The sequence below is a fragment of the Microcebus murinus genome, chromosome 1 (assembly GCF_040939455.1).
Source record: "Microcebus murinus isolate Inina chromosome 1, M.murinus_Inina_mat1.0, whole genome shotgun sequence".
Taxonomy (NCBI): domain Eukaryota; kingdom Metazoa; phylum Chordata; class Mammalia; order Primates; family Cheirogaleidae; genus Microcebus; species Microcebus murinus.
Window position 1 is genome coordinate 63,769,244 of NC_134104.1, and position 21,014 is coordinate 63,790,257.

Here is a 21,014-nt window from a genome sequence, read left to right on the forward strand (position 1 = left end):
TGTCATTTCCTGCCACCCTGTCCTCAGAGCTACTTCCTGAAGTTTGAGTCAGTTCCTTCTGCTTTAGGCACTTAAACTAAAAAAGGATTAAATGTTCCCATGGCTAGTCTTTTGCAAGGTTTTGAGGGTGAGGGTCATGAAGCAGTCATAGAAAATGCTGCCTTTATCCTGAGTTTGTAATCTAGTCAGAGAAACTAACTTTCAACCAGAAAACACATTAAAGAATGCTGTAGAATAGCATTTGTGTCCTAAATAGGTGGGCAGTTGCATTGGTGATAGTAAAGGAATTCAGAGCATTTGATATGGGCTGTAGTAACCAAGAAAGGTTTAATAGGAAACACGATTTAAAAAAGGAAACTCACTTCTCCACAGCATTTAAAAGTGGGTTTGCATATACTAGATGTTCAAATAAACATCAACCAGTTGAATGTTGGAAGGGAAAAACTCAAAAGGGAAAAGGCAAGATAGGAGAGGAAAAGGTTCATAGCTTGCCAGGGGGCAGCGTGGAGTCTGAGCTAACAACTAGGAAGATTTGCTTCCAGATAGGAGGAAGAATTCTGAAAGAACCAGGTGGTAAACAGCTGATGGTCTTCGTGATATCCTGCACTTTTCATCAAGATTTGCTACTCCTCCCTTCCGTCCTGAAGTCAGACTTGCTCAGATGACTTGTCAGGACCAGTGACAGACATCACTTTCTGGAGGAGACTTTCACACTACTGCAAGCTTTACCATGCTCTTTCCCTCACTGCCCACCAAGGCAACCTACAATTCTCCAGAGTGGTTCCTCTGGTGGCCTGGGTCCCTGGATGAATGACAACATGAGAAGAGTCTCATCCATCATGTGAGGGACTTGGAGTCTTGGACTAAAAAGATATCCTGTTGTTTTAGTTACTGAGAATTTAGGAGTGTTTTGTTATTGGATCTGACCCAGCCTCTCCTAATCTTGATTGCCTGTGGAGTTCTGATCTGGTTTGCTCACAGCGGCGAGCTCCCCAAAGGGTTCAAGTTGGACTATGTGACACTGGTCCATGATACAGAGGAGGGCATTTCTGTATTTAGGAAGAGGAAGCCTTTAAGGCTATTTCCAAATCTAAGGATTCTATGCCTGGGGGGAGTTTTATTTATCAATCCTACTCCCCGACCTATTAAATATTTACCACGGTGGCACCAGTTATTTTAAGGAAGTGTAAGTTTGTAGAAGGGAAATAAAGTCTTAGATCATTTGGAATCCGAATGCAGTGTCAAAATAGATATTAGACCAGATATTGTGACACACCATCACATAGTTCTCTAGAGAAACGATAGAATGTAATCAGAGATGACACCAAGAAACCCCACCTCTCCCTAGCAAATGTCCCAAGTTCATTCCAGATGAGGTAGTGAAGTGTAGCACACAGAAATAGAATGGCCTTTGAAGCCAGATACACTTGGTTCAATTAAGCCACTTCTTGTACCTTGAAAAAATAAGCTTGCTTTTCTCAAGCAGCAACTTAATATAAAAATATGTTTATCTAACCTGCTATATGCTATTAAACTTCCCTTCTCTCATCCCACTTAGAAGGATCCCTAGGGGCCTAATGTTTTTGATATCCAGACGAGCTTACCCAGGACCATGCATGAACCTGCATGAATTTAATATCCTGAAGCCCAGCTTGCTTGGCTCAGTATTAGGGTAGAATTTCCTCACTACACTCATCACCCTGGGGTCTAGTGGCTAGGCTAGAAAGATTCACATAGCTGTTACTGATGTTAACCAGAGAGAAGGAAGCCTGAAGAGTTTCAGGGGCAGTTTCTACCCCTGTACGCATTCCTGGCTACCCCATCCCCACTTCCGCTACCTCCCTCCTCCCCACAGCATGCAAACACAGGTACGTAAGCACCTGTGCACACAAACATTCACACACTGATCACAACTCATTTGGAAAATAATTTTATTATTTTACAGTTATTCAGGAAAGTTCCTGGGATGCTGTTACCAAGATTTAATCACCACAAAACAAAGATTTAGAGCAGATCAGTCAGCCCACCAGTCTTCTCTCTTTGGGTGGTGAGAACAGGCACGGAACACATTGTGTACGTAGTAAGAAAATAACCAACTGGTAAGGGTGGAGGAGGGGAGGCAGGAAATAGGCACAAACGGAATTCAATCCTGGATGTCCTTTTCAAGTCTAGATTTAAATATTGTGTCTTCTCTATATTCTCCTTCCATTACCACAGGGGGCAGAGACTACGGGGCTGAGAAAGTGAAATAATTATCACCAAAGTAGCTTAGTACTTCAAGAGGCTGAGAGTTGCAGCACGGTCATCAGACCAGTCAGACTTCTGGCTGGGAGTTAATGCCTCACCTGGGACTGGCTCAGGCTGGCTGCAGGGCATTGTCTCAGGGCCACCTTCCAGGCATATCCAGATAACACAGGAATGACACTAATATGAACCCTGCTGTCTGCAGCCAGTTCTTCCTGCCTTTCAGTGAAAGATGCGGGCCATCTTAGTAGACATGTGATCAAGGGCAAAGGCAATGGGATCTTATCCTTACAGTCCAGGCTCACAAATCTTCACTCCAATTACATCTGAACAGCCAGGAAAGAAGATGCTGTTCTCTCCTCTGATCCAATAGCTAAGACCCCTGGGGAGTTTTCAGCTCCCACTCTATTCTGCAAAAGACCTAACCAAATGTCCTATGAGGAGATGTGTTCATTCCCCTGGAAGCAGGAGAAAATACAGGCAAACAAGGCAAAGAAATTTATCGATCAAAATGATGCCGACTATAGATTATTAGGTTTCTTTAAACCATCCTCTTGGTTTGGCTGAAAGATACTCTTCAGTATCTTTTACAAGACTACAAAAGATCAGAGCCCTGTAATCTGAGCAAATATTGGGCCCAACACATCAACTGTGAGGCTTCCTGGATTAAGCAGAAGTGTTCCGGCCCAGGCCAGTAGAAGAAAGCAGACTGGCCACCAGTCCCTGTAGCTCCAACCTGACCTCATATCCACCTCTGCTTTGACAGGCACTTTCCAAGGAGAGTTGGAGAGTTGACCTGTAAGTGGGAAGACTGTTTGCTGGAATTGACAGTTCTGGCATTAGAGGTGAGGGAATTCCACGTTCTGAGGGGAGTGGTCCAAAGAGTAACAACGAAGTTTATAGATGGCCCGTGAAACATAGAATAAGTAGGACGTGAACCATCAGAAAGTAGATGGCTGCCAGCAGTGGCACTCGGGTCCGGGAATGACAGAGCGAACGCAGGACTCGCTTCCATCCAGCACCACTCCGGGTCTGAAAGAAAAATCTGATAGTCAGAGAGTTTGCACCCTACCGGGATATGTCCCTTTTTCTCCCCAGTTATCTTGCATTTAAGCAAAGATCCCACCACTGCCAAAAAGAAATACCCTAAGAGGAAAGTCTTTCAGGGGTAACAACTTGGCAAATTCCACCAGGTTCCCCCAATCTTCCACACCCTTCCGGTGTTGGACCCATCAGCGGCTCAGAAGCTGGACTTCCACGTTCCTTCTCCTCGACTCCTCGCCCCCAACATAGCCAGCCCTGTCTGTCAGTAGAGCACCCTCTCTGTCCTTCTTCCCTCCTTACCCTTCGACAACTGTTGCTTGTAAGATCTATTAACAGTGCCTGCTCCTGAGTGCCACAGGAGCCGAGGATAGGAGTCCGGCCAGAGTCCCATTCACCATGCTCCAACCTGTGTTGGGAAAAAAAAGAGGCAGCATTGGTTCACAGCACGGCAGCTGATCAGGTGAACTCTTCCCAGTCACCCTGCCACAGGATGTGGCACAGGGAACTTGCAGCAAAGGTTGTTCCCACAGTCTCTGTCCCCATGCAAGGAGTAGACTGGCAGATAGGTTTCTTTTTTTTTTTTTTTTTTTTTTGAGACAGTGTCTCGCTTTGTTGCCTAGGCTAGAGTGAGTGCCGTGGCGTCAGCCTAGCTCACAGCAACCTCAAACTCCTGGGCTCAAACAATCCTTCTGCCTCAGCCTCCCAAGTAGCTGGGACTACAGGCATGTGCCACCATGCCCGGCTAATTTTTTCTATATATATTAGTTGGCCAATTAATTTCTTTCTATTTATAGTAGAGACGGGGTCTCACTCTTGCTCAGGCTGGTTTCGAACTCCTGACCTCGAGCAATCCACCCGCCTCAGCCTCCCAGAGAGCTAGGATTACAGGCGTGAGCCACCGCGCCCGGCTCAGATAGGTTTCTTTTAGCAGTAGTAACAAGTGATAATAACTACCAGGAATTGACTGCCTGCTATGTATCAGGGGCTGGGTTAGGTGCTTTACATACATTTAACCCTCAGGTTTTGAGGTTGGTGTTATTATCTTCAAACTGATAAGCCTTAAAGTTAAATGACTTGCCCATGTGGCACAGCCAGTAAGCGGCAGAGCCAAAATTCAATACCCAGGCTTGTCTTTAAGCCTCATGGTCTTTTTGCCAGTATACCACACTTGAGTTGGAAAAACTCATCACATTTTTTTTTTATTTATAAAAGGCTAATAGGCAAAAGCAACCAAGAAAGAATTTTGTGGGGTTCTTAGACTTTAACTGAACTAGCAGCCTCTATTGCTTTCTCCCTCATTTTTTGCTAATTTGCTTATTTTTTTTTTAATACTGGATTTCTCCATTTAATGAAGAGGCTGCCATTCTTTGCCCAGTAGTTTCTGACAAACAGAAACAAAGGAACTGCAGGTAACACAGCACAAATGACCAAGCATTCACCTACAGGGATGCACTTTTTAATCGGGACAGGAGGATGGAACTCTTTCCTCTACTCATGTTTCCTCCTCATGAAGGGATATCCATTCGCCTAATATGCCTGGTCTCTTGTTACAGGTCACACTCTTTTCTCCAGGTGAGAAGGAACACCTTAACTGATCTGGGAGTCTGGAAAGAGAAAGAGGGCATGCACGGCCTAGTTCCTTCCTGCCTGCTTCCCTCTTAAGAGCCAGGACAACTGCAAAGCACACCTTCTTATCTGTTCCTCCATGTGATAAGCTTTTCAGAGGCGGCCTTATTCTGGAACAGCAAGGTTTGTTACTATGAGGTCAGTCTGTCAAATTCTGTAGGTTGAGGAAGGAAGAGATGTAGGTACTGTAGGTACTGGTGAGGCAAACAGTACTGGCTGCTTTTAAGCTGCATGGGCACTGAGTTCCATGTGCACTATAGAGTACATGTGAAGTTCTAACACTAAAATGGCAGCACCTGGTGTGGGCAGGAAGCACTTAATCAGCAACCCCAATTTCCATTCTGCATCAGGGCCAAAGAGAGAATTGTGGAGGGGCTAAGCTTGGATTAATGTGGAATGTCCACAGGCTTCGGAGTTACCTGCAGTTTCAGTTGGCTTGGGACAGGTTAATCACACCTAAAGGCGATTAACCTCCTCATGGGCAAACTTTCACAGGTCTAAACAATTCCAAAGCAAGTGGAAGAGAAACAGCCATGGGTGCACAGGCCCAGAAATGCTTGGCAGAGACAGCAATACACCACACAAGACTGTGCTGTGTTCCCACAGAGCCCACTCTCAAAGCTGCATACCTAGGCCCAATGAACAATTACACATATGCTGGAGAGAAAGAAAGGTATCTCAGATAAAACCTGCTCACTGGGGCTGCCACCTCTGACAACTAAACTTTGCAAGAAGGCATTAATATCACAAATGCCAATCTCTGAAAAAGAGACAATATAGATAGGTGGCGTTTCCTCACCAGATATAAGTGCCTGCTTTTAATGTTTCATTCTGTGTAGAGGGACTTCCAGCAGCAAAACACTTGTAGCTTCTCTCTACCCTCTCATGCAGAGTGAGTCTCTTGACTTGGGTGAGTTGGGAATGAAGAACTAAGGATGTACAGCTCTAACCTTCCAAAGCACACTTGGAGCAAACTGCCCACAGAAGCACAATTCACTTGCTTACTCCAACGCTCCAGTTTGGCAAGAACAGGTTCTTCTGCAAGCAAAGCCTACCCTGGCCCAACACTGCCTGTGACTGGGAAGGTAAGTTCAAGGTTAGGAAGTACATTTGCCAATAATTCAAAAGCTATTATTAGCTTTATAAAGTAGTCTTTTAATCTTCCATATATTTTCATCTTTAAAAAAAGATTTCAAATGATTCAGATTCAGATAGGGAATAAGGCTGCCATTTACTTGTCCCTCTAAAGAACCCAACCCCTACCTCATATGGTTATTGTTGAGATGAAATAAGATATCTTTTATCTATCTGTCAGTCAATGGTAGATATCATTGTTTTGGAAAGTACTGGCCCTCCAAGACTCCACAAGTACAGTGTTCTCTTGGGTGACCACGATGACCCTAAACTCACTGCAGCACTCTTCTTAAGATAGGGAAAGCATCCTGATCCTAACTCTGGGCCCCGAAATGTACATGAAAGGATGAGAAGTGAACAGAGGCTCTCTCCCTCAGTCTTTACCGCCTGATCTGCTCCTCAGCCACAGAGAGGGCATTCTCAGCAGCCACTCTTTGGTCTCGTTCTTCTTCCAGCAGCTTCCTTAATTCATTCACTTCCTGTTTAGTGTTGCACAGCTGCTGCTGGGCTTCAGAAAAGCTTCAGGATAAAAGGAAAACAATCGGCATCACTAGATGCAGAATGCAGTTGCTAATACAAGGGATTCTAAGTCTTCCTAAGGTTAGAAAGCAGAAAAATTTATAGAAGCTTGTGTGAACACAAAGAATATCTTAAAAGCATGGCTGTGGAGAGATTAAATGAAACTATAGAAAATATCTTAAGAGATTTTGGGAACGGACTACCTTCCATTTTAATACCAGAGCGTTCGTTCATGATGTACGTATGCTAGCAATGCTGTTTTTGCTTTACAAACTTTTCACACACGATTGCTATTGTTATTATTTAATCCCTACCTCACTTCTGTGATGCCAACAATATAGGAAGACATAGTAAATCCATTCTATGAACTTCAGTTCAATCTAGATTACCACCCCCATTTCTTCCTTTCTTTCTTTCTTTTATAGTTACTAAGAGACAGGGTCAAGCTGTCACCCAGGCTAGAGTGCAATGGCGTCATCATAGCTTAATGCAGCCTCAAACTCCTGATTACCCAATTTCTGTCCACGTAGTACATGCTCCAGTGTGGACAGTCCCACTGCCTACCTTTGCTGTGGCTCCCTCAGTTCCTCAGGATCACTCTGTCTGTGAGCTCCATTCTTTTCCTGAGGAGCTCCTGGAGCGACATCTGTATTTAGTGGCCCCTGGAAGAAGCATCAGCTTAGTAATTCAGTGATAAAAGCTCTTAGGAAAGTGTACTTGAGCAAAATAAGAATTCATTTAACATTAGAGAGAATAAGAAATCCTGGAGAGGAAAATCCCCTCTTATAATTCTCCTCAAGTCCAGATTTAGAAGTAAGACTTCTGGTCCAGAATGTTAATCACCTTTATAAAACTCTTGCCTTGATTAGATTTTTCTCCCAGTTTCTTATTCTTAAATTTCTCCTCTTAAAAGTTTAAGTCTGCCTCTATCTAGTAGATGCTCATGGATTTTCCAGAAGCTACTGTGATCCTTCCTTGTTCCTCAGTCCCCGCCCAACTCCTTCTCCTCCTTCCTGTCCTATTCATCTCCATACCGACTCTCAGTCCCCTCCAACTTCAACACTCCTCCTCACTGCTGTTAACAGTGCTGCCATTTTGTTTCTCAGGTTCAAATCTTCCTACAGTTTTCTTATTACTTAAAGCAAAATCAGCACTTCTCAGTTTCAGAGTTCCAAAAGCCTCTGCCATCACTGTTTCTCACTCTTTGATTTCTCTCCCATCATCCCACTGATCTTTTTTCTTCTAATCCCTTGATTCTGTAATTCTTCTGAGACCTTTTTCCATTTCAATTAACACTCTCTTTTTCCGCCACTTAACTACATTAGCCTCTTCCATAGCTCTTTACGCTTTATCACTCACACTCACTTTCATCACACTTTTTCTAGCCTCTCACCTTCTTCTTACTCACTGCCTGCAGCTCTTGAACCTGCTTCTCCAAGACTGCACAGTGATTAAAAAGGTCACTGTAGTGCTGCTGGTTCTCACGAAGACTCTGACTAGTATCGCAGAGCTGAATGGAAAGGGTGTTTTTCTCTTCGAGTAGCTGAGAGAACTGAAAGAGGAGAGGATAAGCACCATCACTATAAGCAGTGCTTACGCTAACTGTCCTGAGTTTTAAAGATCTAATCTTCTTATGTAAGACATTTATTTCAACAACAGCCACGATAGTACTGTATGTTCCTTCAAAGTGGGAAAGCGCATAATTTTTTTGAACAAGAAAGGAAAATAATTCTGGAGGAGTAGCAGGAAACTTTTGTTTTATGGTGCCTAGTATATTAACTAAAAATCCATGAAGCAGAAATCCATAAGCAACCTAAGAGAATAGGCTATCCCAGGTATGTGAGGAGTAAGACAGTAGCTACGTAGGTCCAAGTGTAAGGTACTAACAAATGACTGTAAGCCCTGGATCTCAATATGGCTAGAGAGAGAGCTGTCACCTAAAAATGTATACAATAACATTACTGGGCAGATTCCTCAGAGAGTTATAAGTTACCAAGAGAGTGGAAGGAGAAATTATAATATGTGGTAGAAGGGAGAAACAGAGTAAATCCCAACATGCCTGTGCACCTGTAAGAAACTATATTGGGAGCATAGATTCTCACAGGTAGGAAACATTTCAGTCACTCAAGGCAGGATTCTCCTCTACTGTACAAGTAATTCAGTCTTTCCTTCAACATGGTCAGTGATTCTCATTACCTGACAAAGCAATCCCAAGCCATTTTTAGCAATTTTCTGTAAAAAACAATTATTTTTTATATTGAATGAAATTTTTACCTATTATAGCTTCTACCCATTGATTTGAATTCAGTCCTCTGGAACTGTAATTCTAGTTCCTTACTTGTAGGCTGTCAAGTTTTAAGTTTTAGTTATGATTACCATCCAGATACATTAACAACCACAGAGACATCTCTCCAAAGTACTTATTGTAGGACGCCGTGTATTGTATGAGAGGGAACTGGTGTACCTGGCTGCATGTTCAACCTTTGCTTAAGGATTTTTTTTGAAGGTATTTGTGTAAAAAAGTTGAACCAATGTTTTAGAGAAAAGAAATTGTTTTCTAGAGACCCTCTGGGAAAGGGCATTTGATGCATATAGAAAATTAGAACAAGAGAATCCACACATACTTATGAAAGTGCTTTGTAAGTTGAACACTGCTCTTCAGATGTAAGGTTATTTTCTGTTTGTTATTCTGAAAAGCAATGTTCACCTTACAAAGCACTTTCACAAATATCACCTTATTTGAGGGAGGTAGAGATAAGATTTTTGTCCCTGTTTATAAATGACAAATAAAAAAAAATGAGTAGTGACTTCTCCAGGGTCATGTAGCACTACAGTTTGGATTATTTGTCCCCTCCAAATCTCATTAAGATTTGATTCCCCAATGTTGGAAGTGGGACCTAATGGGAGGTGTTTAGGTCATGGGGGCAGATCCCCCATGAACAGATAAATGCCCTCCCTGCCCCTGGGAAGGGGGAGGTGTAAGTTCTCACTCTAGTAGTTCCCAGGAGAGCTTTTTTTTTTTTTTTTTTTTTTTTTTTTTTTGAGACAGAGTCTCACTTTGTTGCCCAGGCTAGAGTGAGTGCCATGGCGTCAGCCTCGCTCACAGCAACCTCAATCTCCTGGGCTCAAGCGATCCTCCTGCCTCAGCCTCCCGAGTAGCTGGGACTACAGGCATGCGCCACCATGCCCGGCTGATTTTTTGTATATATATATATTTTTAGTTGGTCAATTAATTTCTTTCTATTTTTGGTAGAGACGGGGTCTCACTCAGGCTGGTTTCGAACTCCTGACCTTGAGCAATCCGCCCACCTCGGCCTCCCAAAGTGCTAGGATTACAGGCGTGAGCCACCACGCTCGGCCAGGAGAGCTTTTTGTTAAAAAGAATCTGGCACCACCCTGCTCTCCCCCTTGCTTCCTCTGTTGCTATGCGATCTCTGCAAACACAGGCTCTTTCACCTCCCACCTTGAGTGGAAACAGCCTGAGGCTTTCACCAGATGTCCAATCTTCCAGCCAGCAGAATTATGAGTCAAATAAACCTCTTTTCTTCATAAAATACCCAGCCTCAGGCATTCCATTATAACAACACTGAATGGACTAAGACACGTTGCTAGTAGATGTCAGATCAGTAATGAAATGTCATTTTTTTTTTTTTTTTTTTTGAGACAGAGTCTCACTTTGTTGCCCAGGCTAGAGTGAGTGCTGTGGTGTCAGCCTAGCTCACAGCAACCTCAAACTCCTGGGCTCAAGCAATCCTGCTGCCTCAGCCTCCCGAGTAGCTGGGACTACAGGTATGTGCCACCATGCCCGGCTAATTTTTTCTATATATATTAGTTGACCAATTAATTTCTTTCTATTTATAGTAGAGACGGGGTCTCGCTCTTGCTCAGGCTGGTTTCGAACTCCTGACCTCGAGCAATCTGCCTGCCTCGGGCTCCCAGAGTGCTAGGATTATAGGCGTGAGCCACCACGCTCAGCCTCAAATTTCATTCTTGATTCCAAGTCCAGAGCTCTATCTACTACCTAATGGTGCCCCATTTAAAAATCCAGCAAGGGAAGTTAAGAAAGTCATGGGGTTTTGTGGGGTGGGGAGCATTAGAGGTAGTTAGTAAAGGGAAGGATATAAATCTTTGAGAAGCAATACTAATTTGAAGACAGAGGTAACTGGGAACAATGACAACTACTGGGTCCTGAGAAAAGAGTAACATGTTCCTTTCCTAACCTAGGAGGAAGCCATAATAAAGAGTCTAAACAATACCCAAAACAAAAACAAAACATTCCTCAGTGTTGAAAAAATCCTAACACCTTTTCCTTAGGCAATCTAGAATTGAAAGGACAGATAGGTAAAACTCATTGGAAGCAAAAACTCTCTTTACTAGAAAAGTATAACCAATTACAATAAGCCATCCTCATATAAACCACCTTTTATATATGCATTATTCTCTCTACAATAAACATAGGTCCCTCTAGTTTAGGGGATGGCAAACTATGATCCAGGGCCTGCTGCCCTTTTACTGAAAATAAGGTTTTACTGGAACACAGCCATCCTATTCGTTTATATATTTTCTATGCCACTTTTGTGCTACAATCGCAGAGATGAGTAGTTGTAACAAAGACTTTATGGTCTACAATCCTAAAATATTTACTCTCTGTGCCTTAAAGGAAAGTTTGCCAACCTCTCCTCTAGCTCATAGGCTACTATATTTCATTATATCTTCACTTATAAAAACAGAATAGGAGGGAACAATTTAAACTACATTATATCACTATCTCTTCTCATTTGTTTAAGTTTCTAGCACATTCTTACATTACATACAACCATCTAACCATGCTGGTAGAAATACAGTCATCCCATGTTATCCATGCAGTATTGGTTCTAGAATCCCACCCCACCCCTCAACAGGATACCAAAATCTGAGGATGCTCAAGTCCTGATACAAAATGGTGTAGCATTTGCATATAACCTACGCACGTCCTCCTGTATACTTTAAATCACCTCTAGATTACTTATAATACCTAACACAATGTAAATGCTATATAAATAGTTGTTATATTGTATTTTTAAAAAATCTGTATTACTTTTCTTTTTTTTTTTCTGAATATTTTCAATCTTAAGTTGGTTGAATCACAAATGTGGAACCCAAGGATACAGAGGACCAACTGTATATATAAAGCATCCAAGGAAAGAATTAGGGCAATGGTGTAGAGAGGAACACAATCTATGCTGACAGCCCATCTACCACAGTTCCATTCTAGGGCCCAACAAGCAATTTTTCTACTTAGTTGGGACCTATTTAGAGTGAGACTAAGTTCACGAGCTTTAAGTAGCTTCATGGGGACCATGTGTTTCCTCAGTACCTAGCATATGGCCAGGAGCTCACAGAAGGCAAATAATAGTTATTTGTTTAATGAATGAATGGGGATAGGGATAGAGGTACCTTTCTTATAGTTGCACTCTAAAGGAAGAACAGTTGCTCATCCAGAATGACAATGACCTAAAGCAGTGTTTCTCACACTTTAAATGGAATTACATCTCAATAAAGCTGTTAAAAATACAAAATTTTGATTGTGACCCAGAACCCAGTTATAAATATATTAATATATAATTAAAACTAGGCCAGGTGCAGGGTAGCTCATGCCTGTATTCTTAGCTCCTTGGGAGGATAACGGAGGAGGATCACTTGAGGACAGGAGTTCGAGACCAACCTGAACAACACACTAAGAGCTTGTCTCTACAAAGAACAGAAAAATTAGCTGGACCTAGTGGCACATGCCTGTAGTCCTAGCTACTTGGGCAGACCGCTTGAGCCTAGGAATTTGAGGTGAGCTATGATGACGCCACTGCACTCTAGCCCAGGCAACTGCGAAAGACTCTGTCTCAAAAAACAAAACAAAACCCTAAAGTTTGTCAAAATAAGACATACTCTTTATTACATACTACATACATATGTTTTATCTTGTTTCTTTTGCTTTGTAAAAACACTGGTTGCATTATTTATAATAGCCCCAAACTGAAAAAACCCAAATGTTCTTCAACAGAATACAGAAATTATGGTATATGCCTACAATACAATACTATACTATACAGCATGAGAATGGAATAATCATATTATATGCAATATGTATGAATCTCACAAAATAAATGCAACAATACAAAAGAAAATATGGCTCCATTTATATATAGTTCTAAGGGGGTAGTAGTCAACAGAAGAAGATACAAGGGACTTCTGGGGTTTTGGTATGTTCTGATTTTTGATCTGAGTGGTGGTCTTCACTCTGAAAATATACCATACTGTACTTATGATTTGTGTACTTTTCTGTATGTTTTACTTCAATAAAACATTTACCTTTTTTTTAGTTACTACCCATCAAAATTATTTCATTATCTACTAATAGTTCTGAATTTCCATTTAAAACACTGTCCTAGAGAGACAAATGCCCACAGTGATTTGAAGTCTGTTTAGTGTTTGGAGAGTACATATAACAGGGCTCAGATGGGACCTAGTTTATGGAAAGAAGAGGTGGCCCATGACCTATGAAGGGTAGAACTTCTGGAAATAGCTGACTAGCTAGAAGGGGAACTGGGTGGAAACTGCTCTAGAGTCACTCTGAAAACTCTCAGACAAGTCTCCCAACAAAGGGTCTGTAATTTTATCACTTCAGTCTCAATTATCACTTCAGTCTCAATTATGTTGAATTAAACGTTTAGTCAATACCTTTTACATATAGCAGGCACTGTGCTTTTCCACACACGTGATCACATTTATCCCAGGCCTTCTCCTAACACTTCAGGCAAATTACTAATACCTCTAGGCCTTTTTCCTCATCTGTGAAAATAGCCTATGATGTTTGCAATTTTTGGATCATTGACCCCTTGATGAACTGATGAGTTCTTGTGATGAGAAATACACACACACACACACACACGTACACCACTGTGCATACAATTTGAGAGCATTCACAGCTCTCCTCAAAGCCAATCTCTGAACACCAGATTCTGACTGGATCTCTTATAACTCTTCTAGTTCTGTCATAGCTTATCTAGCTGGGTTCCTCGGAAGAGGGCAGAACTAGGAGAGGGGTCCTGGAAAATACTTTAAATAGTCAGAGAACAACAGGACGGTAGTGATTCTTAAGAGGGTAGGGTGGGGAGTAACCTCAACATTACTAATAAGTGACACAGATGGGGGAAGAAAGCTTCCTCAAGTAGTTGGCTTCTTTATTCTTACTGTGTGGATATCTCCAAATCATTCCCAAGGACTCTCCAAGGGCAAGGTACAGGAAACGGTCCTGTGACCAGTACTTTGGAACAAGCAGCCCAGCTTTTGAGAAAGGTAAAACTTCCCCATCCTACCATACGAGACAGCTGGGAGCCTATGCTGAGTCAGCTTCTACTTGCCATCTTGCTTTCAGTCATGGAAAAAAGCAGCTAAATTCCAGCGTGGCAGGAAACACTTACCTTGCTGTTTAGTTGCTGAATTCTTAATTCCTTTTGGTGAATTTCCTTTAAGCTGTCATTGAGCTGGGTCCTAAGAAGTTCTGTCTCATGAACCAGGTTTTGTGACCCATCTAGGGAAGCTGATGTCTCTGGGGATGCCTGCCAGGACACAAACATTGATGAAATTTTCTCCTAAGATTGTTCATGCTTAATCCTTTCTCTCTAGAAACCCTGTCCACCCCACAGGAAGTCATAATGGCTTGCCAAAAGTGACAGATGGGCACTTATTAATAATTTGTAGGAAGCTGATACTTTCTGGGTAGTGGTTACCTCTGAGTAGCAATCATCATTGAAATTACTCACCTGCCTTTGGTATTGCACTTTGAGGGGCTGAGTCTGAGAGGAAGAAGACTTCATTTCCCTCATAAGATTCTGCAGATGACTGAGCTGCTGATCTTTCTCTGAGAGAGCCATAAGGTATTGTTCCTTCATTCTCCTCTCGTGCATTTCCCAAGAACTCTTCTCCATTCTAGAAAAAACATGACATAATCACAGGTAAAAATATACTTATGAGATACAGATGAATAGTTCCATATTCAAAACAGTGTTATGGGATGAGTGTTATGGTGCTAGAGATATAGTATGAGTGTTATGGTGTTAGAGATATAGTAAAGAAAATACATAAACAGAGTGAAATTTATACTATAAACAGAATTGTGCAGCAAGGTGAAGATGCAGAACTAAAAAAAAGAATTCCAATTGGCAGGACTGGAAAGATTTCATAGAAAAGCTGGCAGTTGGTCTGGAACCCAAACAATGAGTCCATATTCTATAATGGGAAAAGGATTCCATGTTCAGGGAACAAACTGAGCAAGAGGCACAAGTATGAATGCATATAGTGAATTTTAGAATTGTTGTAGGAGACAGTATGTACAGTGGATGTGGTGAGAAATGAGGATGGAGAGGAATGGGGAAGATGGGGAGGTCAGATCACGTGGGCCATGAGAAACCACTCTAATTTTTCAGAAGAGCAGTGCCCGGATGCAGCATAACATCACAATTATGAGAATGCAACTGTAGAGTGTGAAGGACCCAGGCTCAGATGCTGGCTGTATCACACACTAGGTGTGAGATCCTGAGTAAAAGTTACTTAATACCTCTGGGTCTCATCAATAAAATAGAGGCCATGTGGGGAGCCTGGATTTCCATTTCCCCCCATAGTATCAAGTTGGGAATAAGACCACCGGAGCCTAGGGACCCCATTTCTGAGGCTGTGGGAGAAGAGGAGGTGAAGGAGTGCTGCCTAAGAAGGAGCCAGAGATAAGAGCAGAGGTTAACTGCCTAGTTGGGGGACATTCCAGTGATCTGGGAGTACCGCAAAGCAGACTCCCACCTTAAAGCCTGAGAGGCCTCATGCCTAAAAAGCCACAGAGCAGCTTGACATGAAAGCCACCCATGGCTGTAGAGGAAGATTGCAAAATGTCAGCCCGGGAGAAGGGACCCAGGCTCCAACTCTCAAAAAACACTACGTTGAGTTCCTTCCCTCCCCTTTCCCAGTAGTATACCTCAGTAAATGGGGAGCTAACCTCCCAATAAGAAGTACTAATCTCTTTGTTCCTTAATCAAATGGGCCACAGCTGCTGAGTTCAGAGATACTATCCATACATACTTTAAGGCATAGTTGTGCTTAGTAACAAGCTATGTGTTCCTGCTTCTATAGATAAAAGAGTAATTAGCCAAGACATCTTGTGAATACTAGGGGAGACTTGAAACTTCTACACATTGTAAGCCACGAGCTTTTCACATGAAATCATTATAATCTATAGCATGAAAAAGAGAATAAAAATGGGTGCTAGATTTCAGTCACTACCACCTGGCTCACAGGAATGCTGGTGCTCCCCTGATCTTCCCTACACCCTTTCACCATACTTTTTGCGCCCATGTCTTTGTCTCTCCCATCCCTTGCCACATACACTGCCCAGGGACCCAGTTATATCGGGGGCATCACAAACCCCCGATAGCATCAGGACTCCCTTTCCTTCTAGGGGTATCAACAAAGGATGAATGGGGTTCCTGGACTTCACCCCTTATCTGGTGGTAAAATGGTAATATCTCCCTTCCCCTGTTTGTGTGGTGTCAGTGGAAGCCTGCTAAAGCAGAAGATTTAAATAAGATTAATTGAAAATCATTCACCATACCAAGAACCAGGAAAATCACAACTTAAGAAAAGGAAATTGACAGGTTACAAAACTGAGGTGACAAAGATGTTGGACAAGGATTATATGACAAGGATTTTACAACAGCCATCACAGAAATGCTTCAATAAACAATTACAAACTCACTGGAAAAAGCATAGAAATTCCAGCAAAGAAATAGAAGATATAAAGAAGAACTGAATGGAAATTTTAGAACCAAAAAATACAACATTCAAAATAAAAAGCTAACTCAATGGGCTCAATAGCAGAATGGAGGTATAGAGGAAAGAATCAGAGAAACTGAAGATAGGACAACAGAAAATACTGAATCTGAATGATAAAAATAATAAATTGGATTTCATCAGCCAAAGGATCTTGTTGGAGATGAAAAGATAGGCTGCAAACTGGGAGAAAACACTTATAAACCACAAACCTGACAAAGAATTCATACCTACAATATATGACAGTAAAATTTAACAGTAAAAAATTGACCCAAGTAAAAAATGGATAAAACATGGACAGATATTTCATCAAAGAGGACATATGAATGTCAAACACATAAAAAGATGTTCAGCATTATGGAAAACAGTTTTGTAGTATCTTAAAAAAACAAAACATACACTTACCACATGACCTAGCATTCACACGCCTGGGCAATTTTCCCAGAGAAATGAAAACTTATGCTCACATAAAAATCTGTATTGAAATGTTCACAATAGCTTTATTTATAATGGCTAAAATAGCTAAAAATTAAAAACAACATGCATCTCCTTCAATGGGTGAAAGGTTAAAGTGGCACATTCATACTAAGGAATAGTATTTATAATAAAAGGAATGAACTATTGATACACACAACAATGCTGATGGATTTCAGGGTATTTTATTGAATTAAAAATTGGGCAGTTTCTAAAGGTTATGCACTGCGTGATTCTATTTATAAAAAATTCTCAAAAGGACAAAATTATAGGAATGGATTAGTGGTTACCAGACATTAGAGATGCAAGGAGGGGAGGGGATGGTGGAATGTGACTATAAAATAGTAGCACAGGTAGATATTTGTCGTAATGGAACAGTTCTGTATTTTGGCTGTGGTGGTGCTTACATGAATCTACACAAGTGACAAAACTGCATAGAACTAACAACACAAATACTCAAATGAGTGCATGTAAAACTGGTGAAATCTGAATATGGTCTGTGAATTGTACCAATGTCAATTTCCTGGTTTTGATAATATACTACAGTTATGTAAGATGTTACCACTGGAGGAAAGTGTGGGAAGGGTACATAGAAGCTCTCTGCACTATTTTTACAACTTTCTATAGACCTACAATTATTTCAAAATAAAAAGTTAAATGAAAAAAGTTAAAATGAAAAGAAAAGGGTTGAAAAGGGAGAATTATCATACCTGAGCTGATGTAACTCATGCTGCCAGGAAACATTTTCCTGCCTGAGCTCTTCTTGCATAATCTGAAACGTTTTTGTCTTATCTTGATAGTCCTGAAGTTGAGCCTTCAGTGGACGTAACTCAGTGACCTCTTGATTAATCTGTAAGTATTGCTGCTGCAGATTCTTCAATTCCTTCAGCTTTAGCAAAAGGGAGAATAAAAGGGTGATTCATCACATGTCATTCACCCAGCTTTAAGTCATCAGCAGCTCCCTACTAAGTAAGTCAGACACCACGACATACGACCAGCACCTAACAGTCTATTGGCATATCACCGCAGCATGAATCTCTAAAATGGTGAAATACATACAGTCAGAATGGTGGAGTTCACCCATGGAGCTGCCATCAAGGCTGTAGCGCCTGATCATTCCTGCAACTTCTTTTTCTTCCCCTTGCCTCTGTGGTCCTAAATTGACCTTAAGGCTATACCTCCGATATAGGACTGACTTAATGGACCTACAGCTTCACTGTGGGTGGCAACATTGTAGAACAAGAAGTATAAAAATAGACTGGCTTCCCATTTAATCTTATGCCCTGGTTAGGCTTCTAAACTTTCTTACATGAATATCAATCTTAACTCCAGCTTAGCTCATGTTGATTATAAAGAAGGCAGTGATACCCAATGGTTAAGAGCACCTAGGCTCTGCAGGTAGATATCCTACTACCGTGTTTCCCTGAAAATAAGACCTACCCATAGGCTGGGCACGGTGGCTCAAGCCTGTAATCCTAGCACTCCGGGAAGCCGGGGCAGGTGGATTGCTCCAGGTCAGGAGTTCGAAACCAGCCTGAGCAAGAGCGAGACCCCATCTCTACTATAAATAGAAAGAAATTAATTGGCCAATATATATATAGAAAAAATTAGCAGGGCATGGTGGCGCATGCCTGTAGTCCCTGCTATTCGGGAGGCTAAGGCAGAAGATCGCTTGAGCCCAGGAGTTTGAGGTTGCTGTGAGCTAGGCTGACACCACAGCACTCACTCTAGCCTGGGCAACAAAGTGAGACTCTTGTCTCAATTTTTTGGGTTTATTTTACCCATAAAATAAGCCCTAGCAGGATTTCTAAGCATTTGCACAATATAAGCCCTACCCTGAAAATAAGACCTAGTGATGGGTGTGGCTACGCAGCTCATCTGCACAACCCATGCATTTCATCGCAAAGTGGCAAAGAAGACGAGCAGCCCTTCTCATCTACCCCATCGTGACAGCTACTATCCCAAAGGTGACCGGAAAGGTGCGGGCAGCCCCACCAACAAGGTCAGTTCCCTCTGTCAGGTCCCGGCCATCCTGTGTGTGCTGCAAGCTGAGGCTTTGTGGGGAAAATAACATATCTTGAGAAAATAAGCCCTAGGGTGCCTTCTTGAGGAAAAATAAATATAAGACCCTGTCTTATTTTCGGGAAAACACGGTACTTCTTGGATCTGTGACCCTATTCATGTTCCTCACACCGTCTAAGTCTTAATTTCCCTCATCTCTCAAGTAAAGATAATTACAGTACCTTTTTCATAAGAATATGAGAAATAAATGAGAAAATTAATGTCCTTGACATATAAAGTTAGTGATGATGATGACAAACTTGCCTTTAATTAGCAAAACTGCCTATCTACATTTCATTAACAGCTTAATAGTAAGAAATATGTCAGGACATCCGGGCAAAGATGGGGGCTTTGATCACACACCTTTTCACTCACTCTGAAACACCACCAAAGCTACAATAAAGGCATTTTTTAAAGCACAAAACACAAGAATAGGAAAAACAACACAGGAGTCAGCGGCAATAAAATTAATTTTGGAAGCTGAAAAGCAGATGAATAAGTGGTAACTGACTTAACAGATATCTGAGAAAGCCGATCTTAAGCTGGCAGTAAGGAAAGCCAAGAACCAACAGAACTTACTCTGCAGAATCTTCAAAAGGCTCAGGAATTAACAGCATCAGGTACCTCTGGAAAAGATGGTGATGGGGGTGGGAGGGAGGTGGTAGCTGAGATAAGGAAGAACAGATGAAAGTTGTTTAAGAAACAATTTCATCCATAGATTCCCTCCTCAGCACCACACTTTTTGTTAGCCCAACAGAAAACTAGTTTTATTCTCTGGAGAAGTGTCTTTGGACTAAGGAACACCAGATACAGTCACAAGTAAGGGTACTGTTCCCAAACGAGGGTGATCAAGTGAATATATGCTTTCTGAATGCCTAAAACCTCTTCTCCACTCAGCCTGAAGAATGTTAGTAAAAGGCTTTTTATCTTCCACACAGGAAATGAGAAGCCTACTCTCAAAAATCAGACCAGCCCAAGAGGAACTGAAGATACCAACATGAGGACTACCAACAATAAACTCAATAAGATCACCATGCAATGAAACTCAGTTGGTAATTCCACCCACAAGCATTTTATATCCTCCCCTTAGACATGAAGAGTAAACCAAGAATTAATTAACCTTCACCTGAAGAACAGCTAACATTAAGGAAGGAATGAAAACCTCCTTGAGGAAGGTAATTTGGAAGAGATTAGTACAGGAAAAAATGAAATGTACTCAAAGATTTAAGAGCAAATATCGCAAATCAGGAAACTTGTAGCAGAAATAAAAAAATATAAAGAAAAATTGATTATAAGAAAACTTCAAAAAACAAAACTACTACCACTATCCTTGGAGAAAGAAGTTAAGAAAATCTACCCGTGAGACAAGGTGAAAAAAAAATTCCTTAGAAATTAAGAATATGATGGCAAAAATGAAAACCTCAATTTTGGGGTCAGAAGATGAAAAAAAGAAAATATTTCCAAAGTATAGCAAAAAGAATAGAAACAGTAAGAAAATTAGAGAAACAAGTCCAGAAGGTCCTACATCTAAATAACAGGATTTTCAGAAATACAAGAGAAAAATGATAGGGGAAAATGATAAAAAAAAAAAAATAATCCAACAGAATTTCCAAAAATTGATGAGTACAATTTCTTAGATTCAAAGGACTAGTCAGCATAATGAGGGAAAATAGATACACACAAAATCACATGATCATAAAATTTCAGGAGAGAGAGAGAGTGGAAGGGATAGAGGCTGGGAAGAAAGGAGGGAAGAGGGGAAGGGAAGGGAGAAAACAGATTACATACAAGGGATCAGAAGTCAGAATAGCTTTAGACTTATGAACTACAAAGTAAGCAACACATCGATGTCTTCATAGTTTTGAATAGAAATTATTTTCAGCCTAGAATTCTATACCCAACCAAACTATTAATCAGGTATAAGAGATGAAAAGACATTTTTAATAAATTTACCTCCCATCTATCTTTTTGTAGGGAGCTACTAAATGATTTATTCCATCAGAACCATGGCACAAAACCAAGAAGAGGAAGACATAGAACACAAGAAATAGGATATCTAA

At 41.3% G+C, this 21,014-nt stretch overlaps 1 protein-coding gene across 5 annotated transcripts in view; it reads right to left on the bottom strand.

The window, feature by feature from the left end:
• Positions 1-1,914: 1,914 nt before the first annotated feature.
• GOLGB1 (golgin B1) overlaps positions 1,915-21,014 on the bottom strand; it is a 74,131-nt gene continuing 55,031 nt past the window's right edge. For all 5 annotated transcript variants that reach the window (XM_012780527.3, XM_012780526.3, XM_012780525.3 and 2 more), the window contains 8 exons: positions 17,604-17,782; positions 14,367-14,532; positions 14,025-14,162; positions 7,961-8,119; positions 7,132-7,229; positions 6,433-6,567; positions 3,589-3,694; positions 1,915-3,276 (listed from right to left, as the gene is read on the bottom strand). In XM_012780527.3, the coding sequence (XP_012635981.2) occupies positions 3,142-3,276; positions 3,589-3,694; positions 6,433-6,567; positions 7,132-7,229; positions 7,961-8,119; positions 14,025-14,162; positions 14,367-14,532; positions 17,604-17,782 (1,116 nt within the window). In that variant the 3' untranslated portion in view covers positions 1,915-3,141. The remainder of the gene's footprint in view (positions 3,277-3,588; positions 3,695-6,432; positions 6,568-7,131; positions 7,230-7,960; positions 8,120-14,024; positions 14,163-14,366; positions 14,533-17,603; positions 17,783-21,014) is intronic.